This window comes from Cyrtonyx montezumae, unplaced genomic scaffold (genome assembly GCF_038088225.1).
Source record: "Cyrtonyx montezumae isolate F1298 unplaced genomic scaffold, pur_monq_1.0 scaffold_12, whole genome shotgun sequence".
NCBI classification, from domain to species: Eukaryota; Metazoa; Chordata; class Aves; order Galliformes; family Odontophoridae; genus Cyrtonyx; species Cyrtonyx montezumae.
The window spans coordinates 21,411,688-21,432,235 of record NW_027071848.1 but is presented as its reverse complement, the minus strand read 5'-3'; the positions used below and the strand labels follow the sequence as shown (position 1 = coordinate 21,432,235).

General features: G+C 36.2%; 1 protein-coding gene across 1 annotated transcript in view; it reads left to right on the top strand.

The window, feature by feature from the left end:
- TRPC4 (transient receptor potential cation channel subfamily C member 4) overlaps nucleotides 1-20,548 on the top strand; it is a 145,635-nt gene that overhangs the window by 99,474 nt on the left and 25,613 nt on the right. The window contains exon 4 of the mRNA XM_065730255.1: nucleotides 5,530-5,866. Coding sequence (XP_065586327.1) covers nucleotides 5,530-5,866 — 337 coding nt within the window. The remainder of the gene's footprint in view (nucleotides 1-5,529; nucleotides 5,867-20,548) is intronic.

The following is a 20,548-nucleotide window of genomic DNA, read 5'->3' as shown; positions in this document are numbered from 1 at the left end:
CAGGATTCCTGGACTAAGGCAGAAAACAAACAGTAGAAATGTACCCAAAGAAGTCCAGAAAACAGTTCCCAGCTTTTAGAAAGAAGAATTAGTGCTAATTCAGACAACTAAGTTAAAGCATTTAAATTGTAATTAAATGTTATTTGTCTTACTGAACCTGTTCTCGCAAAGTGCCTAAGTCCACAAATATAATTGGAGGGTGGGATAGATACAATAGGAGAGTACATAAGGGTGTGTCTAGAGGTATGAAAGAAATCTACCAAATTGAAAAATCTACTTAATGAGAATGAGACTTGAACCTGTCTTTAGCTCGAAGCAAAATTACTTTTCAGTATTAGTGGAAAGAAATTTTTACATCTATTTGAAGTTAAATAACTAGAAGAGCTTGGGTTTTCATAACATACCTGGGAATATGTATTTATTAAAAAAAAAAAAGATGTTCTATGGAAAGAAAAAGATGTTCTACTTGTGCTTATAATCATTGTGTAATCATTGTATTATGAGTGGGACAAAGTAGAAGACCTCAGTGCTAACATTTTCCAGAAACTTAGGTATCGTGATTGTATAGAACAGCACAATAGAAAACCTGGCCTTTGGCTTAATAAAATGTATTACTAAGAAACTTTGTGTTAATTATGCATTTCTGTTTAATTCTCCAAGCAGATCTTCTTTAATATTCTTCCATTATGAGGGATAGTTTTCTGTGTCTCTCATACATAAAGCCAAACAAAAGATTGTTTTTCTTTGATAACTTTTCGTTTGTAGGTGTTACGTTTTTTTTAATTAGATTTACTAAAACATTTTCTGATTTCATAGTAATAATTTGATTTTTTTAGATTGCTTTATAAGTCTAGAAAAGGACACTATCCTACAGTTGTTTGGATTTTGTTTTTTCTGTACATTTGTGTATTTTCTATTATAGTGAAATAAATATTTAAAGGTACTGTTGTGCTATAGAAAGGAACAGACTTGACTTACAATGACTAATACATACACTATAAAAATATGTTTTTTGAGAAAAACATTACTTCTGGAAAGTATTTATATACTTAACAGTGTCACTTATGTTATTTCTTCATCACTTCCATTGACAAAAGAACATGTATTACAGGAATATTACAGATCAGATTTAATAAGCTTGTAAAATGCAATTATATGCAACATATTATCTTTGATATAATCAGAATCTGTCTCCGCTATTATTTATATAGTAGTTTTTTTGGGGTTTTTTTTTGCTGGGACTATGAATAATTTGTGATTTTCACCACTCTCAGGGAAGAACTAGTTCCTTGCATTACAACTGAAAGTATGAACACCAACACATTTTCCAACAGAGTCTATGAAGGAGCTGAAGATGTGTGACTAGGAATAATCAGTACAGCAAAATCTCTCACATAATTATAAACTGCTGGAAGCTAATGGAAGGCATTGTAATGTGAAAATATAAACACACTGATTGCTAATTACATGGAGACAATGTCAAAGTCAAATAATATACAACATAATACTGACAGTACAAAAGATGTTTTGATTATTTCAGAATGTAATATCTTCAATTAAAGAAGAAAAAGAAATTTTACAGTGAAAATATTTTGGCATAAGCAGTATTGAACAAGCAAAGTATTGTCACAGAATATTCCTAAATTATCTAGTTCTAAATGTTTGTCCAAAATAGATATGTACATTTTTTTAGGTCCCTAGTTCACCATAAGACTTATTTTTGTTCCTAGTTTTGCCATGGAATCTCCTAGATATGATCCAATCCATTTGCAGAGGAAATGTTTCATTGATTGGAGCATGTTGGTTTTTTTTTTATCCACATCTCCCAGTCCTTTATAATAGTGGGGTGTAGAGTAAATGGAGTATAAGTCTGATTTAAACAGGAGACAGTTTTTTTTTTCTTTTCTTCCCAAAGGTAAGGATATATTTTTTAGCAAATAAATAATACTAAAAAAAATTAAGACATATAGTTACAGATAGACTTCACCAGCCTATATAACTGTACATAACTTAAGAGTAATGCCTTTGAGACAACCTATACAGGCAGCATTTACACTGTGGGGCTACAAAAATTTCCCAGCCCAGGAAGACTTCCAGCCCCCAGTTCCTCTAACAGATGAGGACAAGTGAGAACATACCATTTTTCTCCCATATCTTGTGAAGAAAAGAGGTCCACAGGGACAAGAAGGGAGATGTATTGTGCTGTTTCAAGCTCCCTCTCTGTGGGCAGATGAGGAAAAACTGTATGTTCATCACTGTGCATTTTCCTGGCATCAACAACTGTTCTACATTTGAACTCTCTCATTATTTAGCTAATGTAGTAAAAGTAGTTGTTAGTACTGAACATCTTTCATGACATATGGTGACACTGCCTTCAGCACAAAAAAATGAAGCAAGCAGACAAATTTGTAGAAAGTGATTTGGACATTTTTAATAATGTTATGCAATTCCTTGATAAATGAACTGGAAAAAAATAACTCTAAAAGTCATGTCAGGAATTTAGGTTAATTTTCCAGATGTCTGAAGAAGACACTTGAATTCTTAATAGAGTGTTTATATGGACAGCAGAGCTGCAATGAAGGTACATTATTCTGTTGCTTCAGGACATTGTTCACTAACCTCGCCAACAGTGTTATTTGATAAAAGTGACAGCGTGAAACTCTATATCTGGACCTCCCAGAAATGCAATATATCATCTGTAGACATTGTGTTGTGGGTTCTATTATAATCCTTTGCCTGCACTACTAAAACTGCTTCACTACGTGTGCGGCTTATTAAGTGTTGACATAGTATTTTACATGCTTGATCCCTACCACCCAATTAATCCCATCCTATGTATTGTTTTTCATTGTTTTTTTTTCGGGGTTTTTTAATAAAATCTAGTAAATAATTTAGAGAACATTGCCAATGTTCTCCTTCTAGAGTTAGAGGTGATAACTCTTAACTCTGGCCACATAAAATGTATAGTGTTAGTTAGTTTTTCACTGTAGCCAGAGGATCCAACCAGTGCTAAAAGTGTTGTGTCACATCTGTAATGGTCATAATTTTAAAAGAATGAAACCTAATTTATTGAAAAATCTGAATGTAAGAAATTGATCATCCATTGTCCAGAATTTGAAAATTTCCTTCAATTCTGAAAAAATTCTTGTGCCTGAGAATACAAACCTTCTCCTTTACATGCCATACTTCAGCAATGCAGTCACAACATGATGGAATCTGAGTATTAGGAGACAATAATTTTTCAAGTCTATTCAGAAATTCTGTAATTACTCATTCTACCTCTTTACTGCACTAATGGTGAATGTTTTGCATTTTGATCTGGGTAACTGTTAGAATTAAGCAGCTACTGCAAACCCAGTGGGAGCATCTTCCCGACAGTATTGTCAGCAAGCAAGCATCTCCTCATGGCATGAGATATTTCCGCATCTTTTTGGGTCTACTGAGTCCCAGAACAGCACAGTATTTGGACATGAGAAACAAACAAACAAACAAACAAAAAAACAACCACAAACACCCACTTTTTGCCTCTTTTCCTCCACAAAAAAAAAAAAAAAAAAAAGAGAAATTATTATTACTATTTTTTGCAATGTTTGGCAGAGTATGCCTCCTGCTTTTATCACTAGCCCTTGAGCTAAGTACTGATTTCATTACCTTGGTCCCCAATACACTGAGAGTGGCCTAAAGGTGTTGAGGAAGGAGACAGTGGCAAAATTTAGGAATACTCATGCTTTAGGTGAGATGCTAGGTAATAATAAAAAGAAGCAAACATGTATCTGCCACATTCTGGGGTAAAAAACAAGAGGAAAGTATTTTACTCAGGAACTAGCTCAAGAGTCATATTTTTTCTACAGATCAATCAAAGATCTAGTATATATCTACCTAAGTAAGTGGGGTTTTTTGTTTGTTTTTTTTTTTTTTGTTTGTTTGTTCGTTTGTTTTGTAGGGAGACCCTCATTAAAAAGTTGGCAACACCTAACTCAGATACTGCCTGTTCTGTTGCAGTATTGTTCTAAACCTTTGTATCTTGAAATAAACACCCAAAAACCTTGTGAATGCTTTTTTTTTCCTAACAAAAGAGGACACTGTTAGTCTTCTTAAAGGCTACTGTCAAGATGCTTATGGTATGAGTAGATTATCTTCTCTTTCACAACAGTTAGGGGCAGCATCGGTGCTGGTGTCTGGGAGGAAAATACGTCTCTGTTAAGATCACTGGAATTTCATTAACATACACCAGGTCTGAACTTGGCTCAGGTTAATATTTCTGACAACATCCAGACATATGTAGAAAATGCATGCTGACTCTCATTTCATTCCAGACTAAATAGGATTTTATCCTGGTAGGAGTCCCAGTGATTTCAGAAACCTATTTGTGTTTGAGTTCTTACCTATTATTCATCCCCAAAAGAACTTGTTTTCTGTAGTTTGTTAGGATTATCAGAATAATATTAAAAAATTATGTGCACTTAATTAAATTATTCAGTGCAAATTAGCTTTTTTAAGGTAAATAATTGCCTGCACACCTTTATTAAGTCTTCAATTACTAATTTAAACAAATGTATGTGTTTGTGTAACAAGAGAAGGAAAAATATTCTTGTTCTTCTTTTATTAAAAAGAGTACATCAACTCAGGCAGTCTTTATTACATATGTTGCTTCAATTTTGTATCTTTTATGTCAGATCTAGCTTGCTGTTACCACGGTCAGATGAAAATATGACATAAAAGCTTTGATTATACTTAAAGCTTCCTTGGAAAGATAGCAGAAAATATGAAATATTTAATGATATTTAATAATTTAATGATTTAATAATATTTTTTTTTTTTTGAAACTCAATTTTAGGAATCATATTTTCAAACTGAAATCATATCACGGACAATGGACAGACCATAAGGGATAATACAAGATAGGAATATAGCCTGAAAGGCATTAGTGAAGCACTGGAGAGTGCTAGTGCTTGGTTATGTGATATATCTGTAATAGTTTTATTTAGTATAAAAGCATGTAAGCCTAGGTTTTTAGAGAATTAGCAGGCAACATACTGAAAGTAGTTCATTTTCCCTTTAGAATTCAGTTCTATAGCTTGCATATCTTATGCTTTGGTAAAGAATACTATGCTTTGTGTTTTCCTGGTGACTTCTACCTGGTGTTCTGGGAGTTCTCTGCAAGTGAAGTGTTGCTGCTTAAATAACAGAAGTATTCTTTGTGAACATGTTTGTGAATTTACAGTCAGGTTTTACAGTGTCTTTTTTACAGTCCTTTGGCTCCTGTTGTGCTTCACTCATGGGGAAGTCAAGCTTTACTGTGCAAATAGAATATGGGGAGATTTGTAGTATACTTTTTGCACTGAAGGAATGGTAGACTGACCCTGCCATGCCTTGCTAGAATTAACAGTAAGAGTGAGCATGAAAAACCTGTGGAATTTTCCTCCTTTTCTATCTCTATCCAAACGTTACTTATTGTATCATAGATAGCATGAAATAATTTCACAGTGGTAACAGGGAACTAACCATCTCCCTTTCTTCTTTCCCCAGTTTGTTGCCCAGCCCAACTGCCAGCAGCTGCTTGCATCTCGCTGGTATGACGAGTTCCCTGGATGGAGGAGGCGACACTGGGCTGTGAAGATGTTGACATGTGTTGTCATAGGACTCCTTTTCCCAGTCTTCTCCGTGTGCTACTTGATAGCTCCCAAAAGCCCCTTAGGGCTGTTCATCAGAAAGCCATTTATCAAGTTTATCTGCCATACTGCATCCTACTTGACTTTTCTGTTCCTGCTGTTGCTTGCCTCTCAACACATTGACAGGTCAGATGTGAGCATGCAGGGACCACCTCCAACCATCGTCGAGTGGATGATATTACCGTGGGTCCTGGGTAAATGTATTACTGAAGAAAATACAGTGAAAAGTGTTTTGACCCCTGTGGTTTTGACAAGCATTCCCGAGGTGGAAAGTCATGGTGGAGAGTCATAAATCTATCAAAAATTATTGACCTACCATAACAAGCAAATGTTATGGTATCTAACTACTCCAATACTTGGTGGAATTAGTAGAGAACTCAGGAAACATATAAAAATTCAAAGTCTACCAGTAGGATTTCTGGCATATTACAGTGAGGGAAAAGAATTACTAGTGGCATGAAAAATGAATATTGATAATATTTTTAGTATCTATTTTCTCCAGGGCAGAAATTGTTCTGATTCTTCTAAATGTCCATTTCTTGTTTGATTTCTTTTCCAGTGCTTTTCTTGTTTTTAAAGTAGGGCTCCTTTAACTCTGATAATTATTTTTTTCATGTATTACAACCAGGCAAAGTGTCAGTTCTGGAGCATTATTTTGTTATCTGTGAAGGTAAAGGACTCTTTCTAGTATCACAGACCCACCTGTTGCAAGTAGTGCTGAACAACTTTTTCAAGTGACTATTTACATTAAAATACCCATTCAGAATAATTTTTCTATGCCAAACCATTGATGAAAACTTGTCATGCAACTACGAAGGCCTTTCTGTGTTTTTTACTTCGTTTAATTCAGTCTGATTCCTAACCACATCAGGACAAATATAACTGATATTGAGTGAAATGGAACTGCGGAAGAAAAGACTTGGTAGCTTTTTTGGCAAGAATTTAAGCTTGATATATATTAATTTAAATCATCATCATGGAGAATTTTGTGCACAGCTCTCTGAAATCTTTTGGTGGGCTTTTGATATACTTACCTCTCCCAGAACTTCCTGTTAACATGTTGCTTCTCTTCAGTTTTGAAACCTTTCATAGACATCCAGGTTTTTTAAGAGCAACCAAAACAGCAAGGCTTTTGGCATCATTGCTGATGTAATTTATAATGTAGTGTGGAATTTGTTATACTCTATTTGTCAGTACCTAGCATTCTGGAGGGGAATGAGTCAGTGCATTTTTCTCTGTATGTTCCTTAGTAGAGTACTTTGCCACTTCAGGAAGAGGCAGGGCTACTTCTGACTTTCACTTAAACAAAGAAGCTTGTCTGACCAGTAACTTGTGTATATTTATTTGTTGGGAACCTCTCAGGAATAACAGTTTAATGGGATTTTGCCCATAGGAGAACAGCATACAAGCCTTCACTGTAAAGTGTGCTTTCCTTTGCTGTGAAAATATTGTTATGGATATTTTTTAAAAGCCAGTATCTTGTGTTAGTATTGCAAAGGAATTAACTAGCCTTTCAGGCTGGTCAGAATGATGCTTCCTTTGAAAAAAAGTACACTAGATTCATTGCATGAAATTCATATTTAAATGTAAAAAAAAAATCTCCAGTAAATTTTCCCAGTTTTATATCATCAAAAAAATAAGAAACTAATACAAAGCTCATTAGTTTCATACATTACTTCTTCAGAAATAAATGCTCCAAAGCTGAGAAGCTAGGAGTTCTTTGGTACTGTTACATGCCTGGAATAAATATTAGTTACTTTGCTGTCCAGCCTAGCAGGTAGTCAGTATCTAACTACTTTTCACAGTATCGTAAGGTGAAAGAGTAATAAGAATAAATGTGTAGCTGACACACAGACCCTGTAATGACAAAGTGAGTTTTACCATTAACTTAATCTTTTAAAGAAATAACACCCCACAGGAAAAAAAAAAAAAAAGAAAAAAAAAAACACAATTTGAGAAGAGTAAAGGCTATTTTTAGCTAATTAAAGCTCTATGATTATATGACTAACTCCTCCTCAGAAAAAAATGTAGTGGAAAAAAGAACCTCCATTACCCTCAAATTCCAACACTGTTGTTTTCTTGGGAAAGAGTTTGAATAACTCAGCACCCCAAAGCACTTGTTTGAAGAAGCAATTAACTCTGAGTATTATTTCTATACAGATGACTAACATTTCTAAAAGCAATATTAATATTTATAATATAATCTCATATGGCCAGATTATCCCTTTACTGCCTGTGCTGAGTAAGCCCTTCCTCCACAATTCAGTGAAGGGAGTTGCTTCATAAACAAATGTTTAAGAGCATGAATGAATATCGATAATCAGATAACTTGTGGTCGGAAAGCTTGTGGTTAATCTAGACTATATCTTCAGAGAAACTTGTGTCTTCCAAAATATGCTGTATCGAAAGCATTGTGTATTTTACACAGTGATCCCTAGTGGTTCTTAGCAGTTCCATGGGGCATCCTGTTTCATGTTGAATGTTTCGACTTAGGCTGCTGTTTTCAACTCATTTATGTAAAGATTGTGGCATGGAGATCTTATAAAAAATAGTTTTACTAAGTTCCTATCAATAAAATATGGTTAGATTCCAGACCACAATTCAGTCCGCAGCCTAATCTCTTTATAATTTATAGTTATGCAGTATCCTTCCAAAGAGTATGTACATCACTCTTGAATTGCAAGAGGGATCCTGTCTGTAAAGTGCATAGATATCTTTGCATTTTATGGATGCAAATGAAAAATACTGAAGCCTGAGATGAAACTAATATGGCACAAGGATTTAGTTTTACTCTGAAATTGGGAATGTGCCCAACTAAATCATTTTCCCAAAGCAAAGGTTATCCTGGAGTTGCTACAGCATGTCAAAACTATTAACATTTTAAACAATAGAGTTCTTTGTTTGTCCTTCTTTCCATTAAAATGCCTTCACATGTAATTTGCATTTTAATAGCTGCTTCTCTAAAAATGGAGAGGAAGAGGAGCTTTACTTTCCAGTCTTCTCTTCCAAATAATTTTAGCATACTTATGTTTCATAGAATTTAAGAAGTTTTAAGATTGTCCATAATGATCAAAGGTCTCCAACAGTTGCACAATAATTCCTATTTGCCTACTACTATGCAAAAGAACATTGAATATGCATAATTGGCTCATATTAGAAGTGTCACTAGAGTAGGAGGTTTTGAGGAAAAGCCTGTATTGGGCTACATTTCCATGGAGACTATCTATTTTATATTTTAAAAGTCTCTTAAGGAAACTTCTTCCTTAATTTTGTCTTGTACATGATGAGAAGAATATACAAGCAGTGTAAAGTATGTGGAGATTATGCATGGAGTAATGTCAGCGTAACAAGACCAGTGTTATAGCTTTAAGAAAGAGTTGTGGAAAAATATCTGAATAAGAAGAATTGGAATCTCCTTTACTTGAATCTAAGAAGATGAGAAATAAGTTATTGCTAGTAAGAATTTTATTTTCTTTGTAGCAGCTGGTAACCCAGATTTCTCAAGCATCCCAGATGCTTCACACTGCAAGAAACATAGGCTTGTCTCCTATCCTTAAAAACCTAATGCCACTGAAAAAGTCAGGATAGAAAACAACAAACCCATGTTGTAAGAGTCAGAACATTTTGCACCATCAAATTCCTCATCCTGTCCCTGCATTGTCTCTGCACTGCAGTGCACCGACAGTTAGGCGAAGTGGAGACAAACCCATATGCCTTGAAAGTAGCTCATATACAGATAATACAAATCCCTGTAGACTTCCACATATCTGTTCTAATCTGTTTTAAACTCAAGCAGTGGACACAATAGATGCCCCCTGAGTCTTCTGGGCATTCATCTCACCAAAGAATGCCGTATAATTCGGAGTACATTTCTATATTTCTGGTGCTTTATTTTTCAGAATAGTGCCTGGAGCAGTAGTGTATTCTTTCTGGGTCTCCTTAACAGTGTTTTTTCCATCCTGTTCTTTCTGTCAGTAGCTTATAGAAACTATTAGACTGTAGGAGTCTGTAGAGTTTGGTGGGTGTACAGAAACTGTGCAAACTGCAAACATTTATGGTAAACATGTATAGAAATGTACTTTGTTGGTGGTTATGAACACAGTACACATCCAAATTGATTGCATATCAGGACACTTCAGATGAAGGAATAATAAAAGTGGCATGTACAACACCCATTGTCTTCTAAATTTGGTAGAAAAGAATACGAAAGAAATGTAATTGTACAAACTGGTAAGTTCTAGGGAACAGGTATAAAGGTAAATACAGCTAGCAAAGTGAAGCAGTACATAACCAATAGCAACAAATATGGTGCAGTGGAGGACAATACCTGATAAAGCTGAATGCAACTTCAGTCACAGAGGATAATGCCATAATGGCACTCAAGGCTATTTAATCCAAACTACTGCTCAATACAGGCTAACTACAAAGATAAATCAAATTCTTCAGTCCCTTATGCAGTCAAATCTTGACATTTCTTCAGGGATGGATATTCAAACTCCAGTCTCTGCAGCCCATGCCTGAAAACAAACACTGCTGAAACTTTTTTCCTGGTATCAGCTGGAATATCCCATGCCATAACTTACAACCATTACCTTTTGTCATCTTAGTGTATACCTCTAGGACAAGTCTTCCTCTAATATTTCAAAAGCAGCATTTACATTAGTAGATGACAGCATTAATATCTTCTCCATTAGTGTCCTCTTCTATAGGCTGGATGAACCTAGTTCTCTCAGCATCATGACATGGTCCAGCCCCCATTCAGCTTGATGGTCTTCTACTAGGTTCAACTCAGTCTAAGTAATATCTCTTTTTGAGGGAATCTCAAAACTGGGTCCATTTAAACATCAGAAGAGTCGAGTCTTGTAGCTGGGGAGGAATAACTGCATTCATAGTATGGATTAGGGGCTGAACTGCTGGAGAGGAGCTCTGCAGGGAATTGTCCTGGTGGACTACAGGATGGCCTGAGCCAGTAGCGTGCCCTTGTGGCCAAGAAGTCCAATGGGTTGCGTTACAAATACAGGGGCCTGCAGGTCAAGGAAAGTGATTCTCCCTTTCTACTCTGCAGCAGGGAGGCCACATCTGTAGTACTGCATCCAATTCTGAGCTCCCCAGTTCTTTCTGACAGGGGTCTCCTAGAAGGAGTCCAGTGGAGGACCACAATGATGATGAGGGGTCTGGAGCATCTCCTGTATGAGGAAAGGCTGAGACACCTGGATCTGTTTAGTCTTGAGAAGAGAAGGCTGAGATGGGATCTCACCACTGTTTATAAATATCTAAGGTATGGGAGTCAAGTCAATGGGAGTGAACTCTTTTCAATGGTATGCAGAAATAGAACAAGGGTCAGTAGGCAGAAACTGGAACATAGGGAGTTCTGTGCTACTGTCAGAGTGATGGAGTTCTGGAACAGGCTGCCCAGAGAGGCTGTGGAGTCACCTTTTCTGGAGATCTTTAAGACCCATCTGGACACACCTTCCTGTGCAACCTGCTGTGAGGAACCTGCTTTAGCGGGGGGGTTAGCACTGATGACCTTCCACAGATCCCTTCCAAACTCTATATCCTATGATTCTGTGAGTTACTTGCTATCAGGAGTGCCTGAATCTTTCCATAGCAGAATCTTTTACCCAGTTACTTGGAGATCTACCAGGTTTTCAGTATTTAAGGTGAATACTTCATCTGCAGATTATTTTATTTTATTCTTTGATTGTTGGAGGTATTGGTCTATATGTGTATTTATGGTGTGCAAAATTTAATCTAGAATGAATTTCCAAAACTTTCCTTTCCAAAACTGAGGCCAAGATATATATCTTGTCTTAATTATGATTAAATGGTCAAGAGACTTTTTTCTTTGGGAAAATACTTTCATTGGTGCTGTAAACACGATGCAGTTATGTATAGGTAGTCTTTATGATTTTTAATTTTGCTGTTCCAGTAAAACTCTACCCAAAATTTTAAAATTCTTCTAAAATGTGTTTTCTATCTACAGTGGAGCTGCAGACTGTATTTTGGTGGCTGAACACCATCAGTAATATCACAGTCAGCCATAATCAGTCACTTCTAGTCCCAGCAGCAGAGATGTGATATCTGAACAAGATACACCTGAACACCTCTGAGCTTAGCAAGCTGAAAGTTAGAAGAATCTTTACTTTATCCTACATTCAAAGCCTTTCCCTAAGCTCTCAGATACAACTTCAGCTGAAGCAGAGTTCAGACTAGATGGAATAGTTCTCTATTTTAACTTTACTTTTACGCTATTTTACCAGAGGCTTAATAGTAGCTCTTTGAATGTTCAATTTGAATATACTTAGGTTAGCAATGGAAAACTTCCTTCCCACTGACAGTATCTGTAAATGAGGACTCTACTTTTATATGATAGATCAAATAATCAAATAAAAACAGGTATTCAAGTATAGACAAATATTTGATTCAATCTGATTTTTTCTTAGAGTCAGAAAATTTTGCTAATGGAGATGGGTTTTAGCAGTATTCTGAGATTCTCTTTAGGCCTCAGTCCCATTTTCAGTGGAATAACATTGTGCTTACCACTCTAAAAATCAAATATTTCATGTGTGGACTTTGTAATCACATAGCTTAAGGATTACAGAATCACAGAATCATAGAACACTTCAGCTTGGGAGGGACCCTTATAGCTCATTTAATTTTAATCCCTCTGCCAAAGGCAGGGATACCTTCCCCTACATTGGGATCATTACTAGATATGAATGAGATCTTTACTTGATCAACATAAAATAACGTGTGTCTAAAGCCTGGATTTTATGAATTTGCTTCCTTGTGGTTGCCTTGTTAACAAAGCTAAAGACTATGATGTATTTTTTCTGTTAATTTTTTTTCTGTTGTTATTTTTGGGTTTTGTTTTATTTTGTTTGGTTTGTCATGCCTTCTTTATCTCCTTCTTCATTTTCTCCTTTATAAAGAGTCTTCCCACTATTATTAATGACCTAGTACCCTCCTTAGTTATTAGGGTCTTCAGACTGAGAAGAGGCAGGTTTCCCATTCCCTGTGCAAGAACTTTAGTTATAAAGCCACAATGCCAAATGTTGACACTACTTCTGGATAAAGTTAAAGCATTTCAGGAAAGGAAAGTGTCTCAAACTCTGAAACTCAATCTTACATAGAAATCTAGATGCAGATTTGAGATCAGACAATCAGTGCTGGTGAGATATAGCAATTGAAACTCACTTCTCTTTCCAGTTCCTGCTCTTTTTCTCCAATCAGTCATAGCTATCCACATAGCCTGTGGACCTCAGAGAGACACCTGAAACTCAAAATGATCAGTGGATGCAACTTATGAGGAACTTAGGTGTCTCTCATTTTGAATTCTATTTTCAGTACAGTGTGTTTAACTTAGACATTGAAGCATAGAGTCTTTCAGTGACTAGATCCCTTCACAGGACTGGATTCCCTGATAAGAAATTTAGAACTCCACTGAGATCACCAAATTCTTATATACCCATTAATAGTGGAGAGGGGGATGAACGGTTTCAGGTATCCCTAGATATCCACTTCTGGACTTGCCTAGAGACGTACACAATGCCAAGCTGCTCTAAGCAGGATTGTGAGAGCTTTTGAGAAATTCTGTGAAGAATTTTCTGTACTTCATAGACAAGTTGTACATTAACTTATTCTTCTTTCACGTCTTGTATCACTTTGTGGATCTCAGCCTTGAACATACTTGAAAACTTTCTTTCTTTCTACTAACCACATGATAAGAGTATTCATCATACTATTCTAGCAACACAAAGAAAATGCAACTAGTACTGGGAATAATAAAGAACATATAGATATTTGTGGATACAACACATTAATAAGTGTTAGATTGCAGGATTCTACTTGTAGAATAAATATTGTTTTATAAATTAATGCTATCTGTTAATTAGATATAGGCCTTGCTTTTTACCCTTTCCAATATTTTTTGTGAAACTAAGACAGAATTAAGTCAACTTCAGTGAATGCTTGCCAGTAAATAGATTAATGCATAGCATTATACACGGTCCACTCCTTGTGTAAACCTGGAGAGCTTAACAGATGTGCAAGCAGTAAATGCAGGTATATTTTTTCCTTAAAGAGTTTTATAGACTCTTAAGCAAAAGTACTTGAAAAATAGACCAATTCTTCAACATTATTGAGGAGTGGAGTTGAAACATAGAAATGTGCAGAATTTCTGTATTATGTCTTCTTATTGACGTATCTGTCCATAATCCCTTACTCCAAACTCAGGCATTTAGCAAGTTCAGTCATTATGAAATAGGAGATTAAATCAAAGTAAACATTAAAAAGAAAGCAGCTCAGATGCCTACAAAAATGAAACTAACATCAATTTTGAAGTCTTTTAAAATCTTTTTTTTTTTTTTTAATGTGCCTATAATAAGTACCTTACAGGAAACCTATACCTTTTTTAACAATTCATGGAGAGGCAGCTTTGATAACTCCAGGATATCTGAAATAGCACTAGACACTTCCGCTTAAGTACATCATCTGTCCCAACAAAACAGTCTTTCACGCTTCTTGAAAATGTGACAACTACATCATCTCTGTGTATAGTCCACTGGTATGGAAGGTTTAGGCACACAGAAGATAAATGGTTTGGGTGAGTAACTTCGTTAGCCCCTTTGGCCAACTCATACTGAAGATAACATTTAATCCAAGGTTACAGTTCATTTTTGCATGTGCTACAGGATATTTTTCTTGGTTTATATTTCTGTTCTTTACAAAAACCCTGTTTTATAGAGGCATAAAAACAGGCGAAGAAAAAGGATCAATATAGCTAAGATAGATGTAGTAAGTTAAAATCTTCTTTAAACTTCCACTATGATAACATACAACAATTCATTTGCATTTCATAAAATTTTACTAATGAAATTCAGGAGATTTTCTGGAGAAAAAAAAAAAAGAGTAACTGCTTAGTACTGTTTCCTTTTAGCATTTGTAAGAGTACTGGAAAAGTCACACCTCTTGCTATTTAAGATATTATGTAACAGCTATCCCACTTATACAGACACATTACTGAATAAATACTCAAGCAACTGAACAATCTGATATTTGATTAAACTAATCCATAAATACTCAAGGGGTTGTTCAATTCTGATTGTCCAGAACATTTTCCCTATCAAAGAACTATTTTTTTCTGTAGTTACAATCATTAGCTATGTATTTTTGCCAGTGATCCAAAGAATCCTGCATGTCATGCTCAAGAAAATCCTCACCAGTCTAGTTGATTCACTGTTTCACATTTGCTATAACATCATTGTTTCCAGGAAAATATTGCCATCACCTCCCTGTGCTCACATCCATGCTTATGGTCTCCATAAACATTCAGCAAACCTCAATAAATGTCAGTAAGTTCAATTTTTTTAACATGGAAGACCTTCGCTTCATATGCATTTCCATATCAGATGCCATTCTGTCAGACAGATGTTGTGCTGCCATCCGTCACCCAGCAACAAAATGTAATGAAATGCAGGAAGTTTCAGCCTTCTACTGCCGTACCACCATCTGCCTCTGAAGTCATGTGACAATATAATAATATAGGAGGCATTACTTTCAGAGCAGTATTCATATATGTATGTAAAATATATATGTGTATATATGTAACACCATAGTTAATGTGCCTAGACTAGTTTTATTTGCAAGTGATCATTCTTTCTTGGAAATTATCCTTGAATGCATGACTAAATGCACTGTTGATATATAATCAGCACTGAATAGATTCAGCTTTCACAGAGTGGAGCTTGAATGCTCCTTATTTTTTGTATTTTTCTTTACCTTTTGACTGTATTCCAGAGGTATTAAAGAAGCTCGTCTTCACTGCTTCCACACTGTGGGGGAAGGGGGAAGTTGAATTGTACAGCTAAGAGAGTGAGTATGAAGAGTAAACGTAAATTTTACATATTAAGTATTCTCAGTGTTGAGATGTTTGTTCAGATAATTTAAATTGGCAATTCCAGATTCAGATTGCTTGAGTATCACTGTCCTGAAAAGAGAGCTGGGAGAAGAGCACCTCTGGCTATGCCATTCCCAACTTGTTGCCTGAAATTATACAGCATGCAGACACTCAAGTGTCTGCAAGTGTTCCCCTTCATCCATTTTTCCTATTCCTAGGAGAAAGCATAGAATCATAGGATCATAGAATGGTTCAGTTTGGAAAGGATGTTAAAGATCATCTAGTTTCAACCCACCTGCTGTAGGCAGGGACATCTCTCACTTGACCAGGTTGCTCAAAACCCCATCTAACCTGGTCGTGAACACCTCCAGAGGTGGGTCATTCCCAGTTTCTCTGTGCTAGTGCCTCATCTTTCTCATAGTGAAGGTTTTCTTCTTTATATCTAATTGAAATATATCCTCTTTCAATTTAAAGCCATTAGCCCTTATCTGATTGCTACAAACCCAAGTGTTTGAAAAACAAACTTGACTGCATTTGATATTGTGCATGTTGTGTATTCAGTTAACAAGATATGCCCCAGAATTACACCAGAAGAACTCACTATTCCTCTTGCCACTTTCATATGCCTTCTGTAGAAATCAGTTTGTCAGACCATGTGTAAAACAGAAGAGATAATTCAAGCCTTATTAAAGCTCACTGAATTCCCTGGAACATCCTCCCTTGGCTTCAGAAAGCATTAGTTCTTTTGCATCTTGTCTCACTTTTTGTACCTGTAAAAACACAAGTGATTTGCAGAGCAAAGTTGAGTTTGTCAGTTAACTGGTTTCACAGCCCAGGGAAAACACGTTCTCCACCTACTGAAAGGTCGTTGTACTTGGCATGCAGAGACTGACTCTGAAGAGTCTTCTTCCCATCACTAAATGGTAAGGAACAAAAATAGCACAGAGCTATAAACATTTTGCAGGAAAGGTAAGGGCAAAACTAGCTAGAGAACCTCAAATCTTTTTAAAAACAAAGTACAGAATATTATCATAACTTTCTTTCACAATCAAGCTGAATTATCAATTGAACTGGGCTGCAGTCAAGTTGCATTGATCAGCTTACATGTGTAATACTTCACAGTGCTTCGCAAAATGTCTCCATGCTGCTTGTAATTCCCAGTTTCTCATGTGGTCTGCAGGATTCATGCCCTGTATTAAAGTCTATTTCATTCCATTAAAGTAATAAGATACTAAGTCAAATTAATTTTTATAGTACCAACCTGTTTCCAAATATCCATGCTATTATTTCTCATTACTTAGCTTTTAAGCTATAAACAGCAAATTCTTGTACACCTCACCTTCAGCAACTTCTTTCAAATCCTTGATTAATGAGGTGGAATAGCTGCTTAATGTTGATAATTTACTTTTAAGTGGAAATAAATGATAAAAGCAGAATTATGAGGAATGAACAGTTGAGGGTGTAAGGGGAAAATGTGAAATATAGCCAGTATGCAGGAGAATAGTACTGGAAGAAGAGAGATGGAACAAAGAGACAATCAGGATAAAGTCAAGATTATCCAGCCACAAAAGAAAACAAAAATGACCTGTGCGAGATTATTTCAACTAAATGTAGGCATTTGAAAGCTAGACATTTCTTTTATTTCAGCCTAATTCTCCACAGCTAACTTTTCAGTTGATGGGAAGATTCAGTTACCTACAAATAAAAGGATCATTGCTTTGGTGATGCATGTTTCCTTTCAGAGAAGGAAAGGAAGCTTTGGGCAATTAACTCATTCCCAATTCAGCTGTCTAAATGTTCTTTCTTAAATCTACACTTTGTATTTGGCTGTTTCCTCTTAGCAGTTTTTCGCCAGTACCAAGGTGCAGTAGGGTGGTGTCCTCCTCTGCTCTGCTGAGACATCCTTCTTGTAGCTAACATGCAGCTCTGATATTGACTCTGTCACTTTGTGATGACATAGCTTCTTTGGCATTAATAACTAACTAGGCAGTGCCTGAACTCTAGATTTCTTTCCTACCTGTAAAAATGAACCCATCAGACAGTCTTGTCTCTGGATGTATTTGGCTTTTGTCTTGTGTCAGGTCATGTTTTGGAGCTGTGCAAAAAACTCCTTAGATAATTAAATCAGGCTGTGTCCAGCTACTCTTAAGCCTCTCAAATAGAAAGGAAAAGTGTGAAAGGTCACAGAGAAAATACGTTCTTGATCACTGTGTGTCTTCTTGTTTTTAAAAAAATGCATCAATTTTCCTAGCCTCTATCTGATTCTTCCATTGAATATAAGAAAACAAAATTGGTGTGTATCAGACTCTTCCCTGAAGAGAAGAGCTGACTTTTCCCGCTGACTTCTCCCTCTTGCAGAAAGTTCTTTTTTATGATATACAACAGTTTTTCAAGATCTATGGATGTGTGACTCTAAACCATGCAGCTTGGAATTGTGGAAGTACCTTGCCCAGAGTAGATACATCATGTAGGCTTACCAAGCCTTTAAGAAGTCTTCAGCTTTTCAGAAAAGCTCTACACTTTGCTAAGATAACCCTTCAGGTGAATTTGGGAGGACTTACAGCACTGTAGACATTCCAGTTCTTCCTGCATTCATTACTTCGACACCCTTCAGGATACCTATCCATAGAGACCTGATATCTCCAAAGACTGAACTCAGTTTCCATGGTGTCATTGATATGGAGTTAACGAATTTTGGGAATTCATCCTAGGACTTTGTACCTCCCAAGCTTCTCATTCAAAGAGAATATTAAATATCTGATATGTCCGGGAAATGCTATTGTGCAGGTATGGATATGGACAAGTTCGTCACAAACATACATGTGTAGAATTTCCATCTCAAACCTGGATACCTGACACCCAGACCAGTGTACCCACCCATACCAAATCAGAAAAGTACTAATAAAAGGTACAGAATCTCCTGCCTCCAGATCCCATTTCAGTATCATGGGCCCTGAAAGCCTGTAAAATCATGATCCAGACTCTAAACCTCAAGGCATAGTAACTGCTCAAAACTGGTGACATTTTTGAAAAATATGAATCTAAATGAATTCTCCTTCACTGAAGAGCTCCTTATCAGCTCTTTCTCTAATTTCTACATTAGGAGTAGACTGTGAGACTGGGATTCATCTGAGTAAATGTAGATATCTGTAGTCCAGAGTCAGTATCTGTGCCAGTCCCCATGATCAACTCTCTCTCTCCATTGAATTTACAGGGAATCTAAGCTGACTACCTCAGACGGATCTGTTTGCATTGTAGACAACTAAAATTAGGTTAAAAAAATCTCATCTCCAGCCACAGTGAATCTGCTATGTGTCAGCTACTGAACAGAAAAGAACAATTTTATCACTTAATTATCACTTAATAGAGATTATCTGCTCCATTATAGTCAGTTAAATAGTCAGCCTAGCTTAAAGTTCTCTGGAGTCCCATAAAACCACAGTAACTGCGTTTACTTAAAGAGTTTGCACATAGATATTTGGCTAGCAAGAAAGACTAACCTATTAAATCTCCAACATAGCCAAAAATAAGGTAGGATTTCCAAAATCATTTGCTTAAAAAAAACAGTCCCTTCAACAAGATAAAACTGATACGTAGTCTTGAACCAGTGAAATAAAATGAAATCACCTGAATTGTGATGTCAAACTATATTCACAATTTTTAACTGAAAAACAATGTCAGTGCTACTGTATTCCACTAGAAATCTGTAAAGGTCATAATTTCTCTTAATGCCAACTTCATAGTTACGTTTCGTTATCTGAGAAGAAAGAACTGGTTGGAACAAGAGTGTGACTTTTCATTAACAAAACAGATCCACGTTGAAGCATTAGACGGCATTTATTTTTCAGTCATAATTCTATATTTCTATCAGTGCTACCAAAGTATGTGATGTTGAGGAACAGTCTTGCAGAGAATAGCCCTGTTGCATTTATGTCAGTTCTGGTCTTTGGCAGTTGTAAGTCATGGAGTACTTCAGCAGAAGACTTCAATTATTCTACAACCTTTGACATTTATTTTTTTTGATCAGCCCAACCTACTTCTGTTCTAACCACATTTAAAAGGAAATATTTAACAGCAATGAATTAGAAAAGAGTTTAGTTACGTGAATGTAATTGTATTCCATTCTATTTCCGTAAAGGTGGTTTTTGTTTGTTTGTTTGTTTTTTAATTTGGGAGCTTTCTAGCAATTCAGAATGACAGGACTCATCCTAGTGTCAAGATCACTGGGAACAATCTTGACAGTTCCTTGGCAAGGAACTGTTCACTTACAAAGAGGCTTAGGGACCATGTCTCTATTGCACAGTCTTTTGCTCCATGTCTCTTCTGGGCCCTACCACAGGCTCCTGGGGTACATTGAACTTTGTGTGTTGTTCTGTGGTTTGAGCAGGATGAATTCAAATCAGTGTTTGAAATGTGACGTGTATATCACAGCCCACAGAAGGACTGTTTTTGTGACGTGATGATGCTCAAGATATGCCTAAAGCATTGCAAAAGACCAAGTACAAATATTTGCAAGTACACAGAATACATGTTGAATGCCAGAGGGTACTCTGGAGGGAAGAAAGAGCCAGATCTTCTATAGTCTTGTTTGTACTCTGTGACAGGAGTGTGCAGCCCTTGTAAAAGCAGATGGTTAAGGCTTTGCACAGGCTGAAACTTGAAGACATTTTATAAGCCTGCCTAGTAACCCTGTGAAGGTATATTTCCACTGTGATGGTGCTTGGGCATAAAAACAGGAGAATTGTACACTTAATGAATGTTCCTACAGCTATGCAGGCGGGTAAAATAGTGATGATGGTGTGTCTTTAAAGAAACCATATAAAAATAAAAGTTGCTGGATCTATTAGATGATTCAGATTCTTCTGAAGGTCCTGATTACTGATGATAACATGCAGAAACAAGATGGGAATGTGTGACTGAGATCTGATTAGACAAGGTAGAGAGGAAGGGAACTTTTCCTTTCAAAAGCAATGAGGAG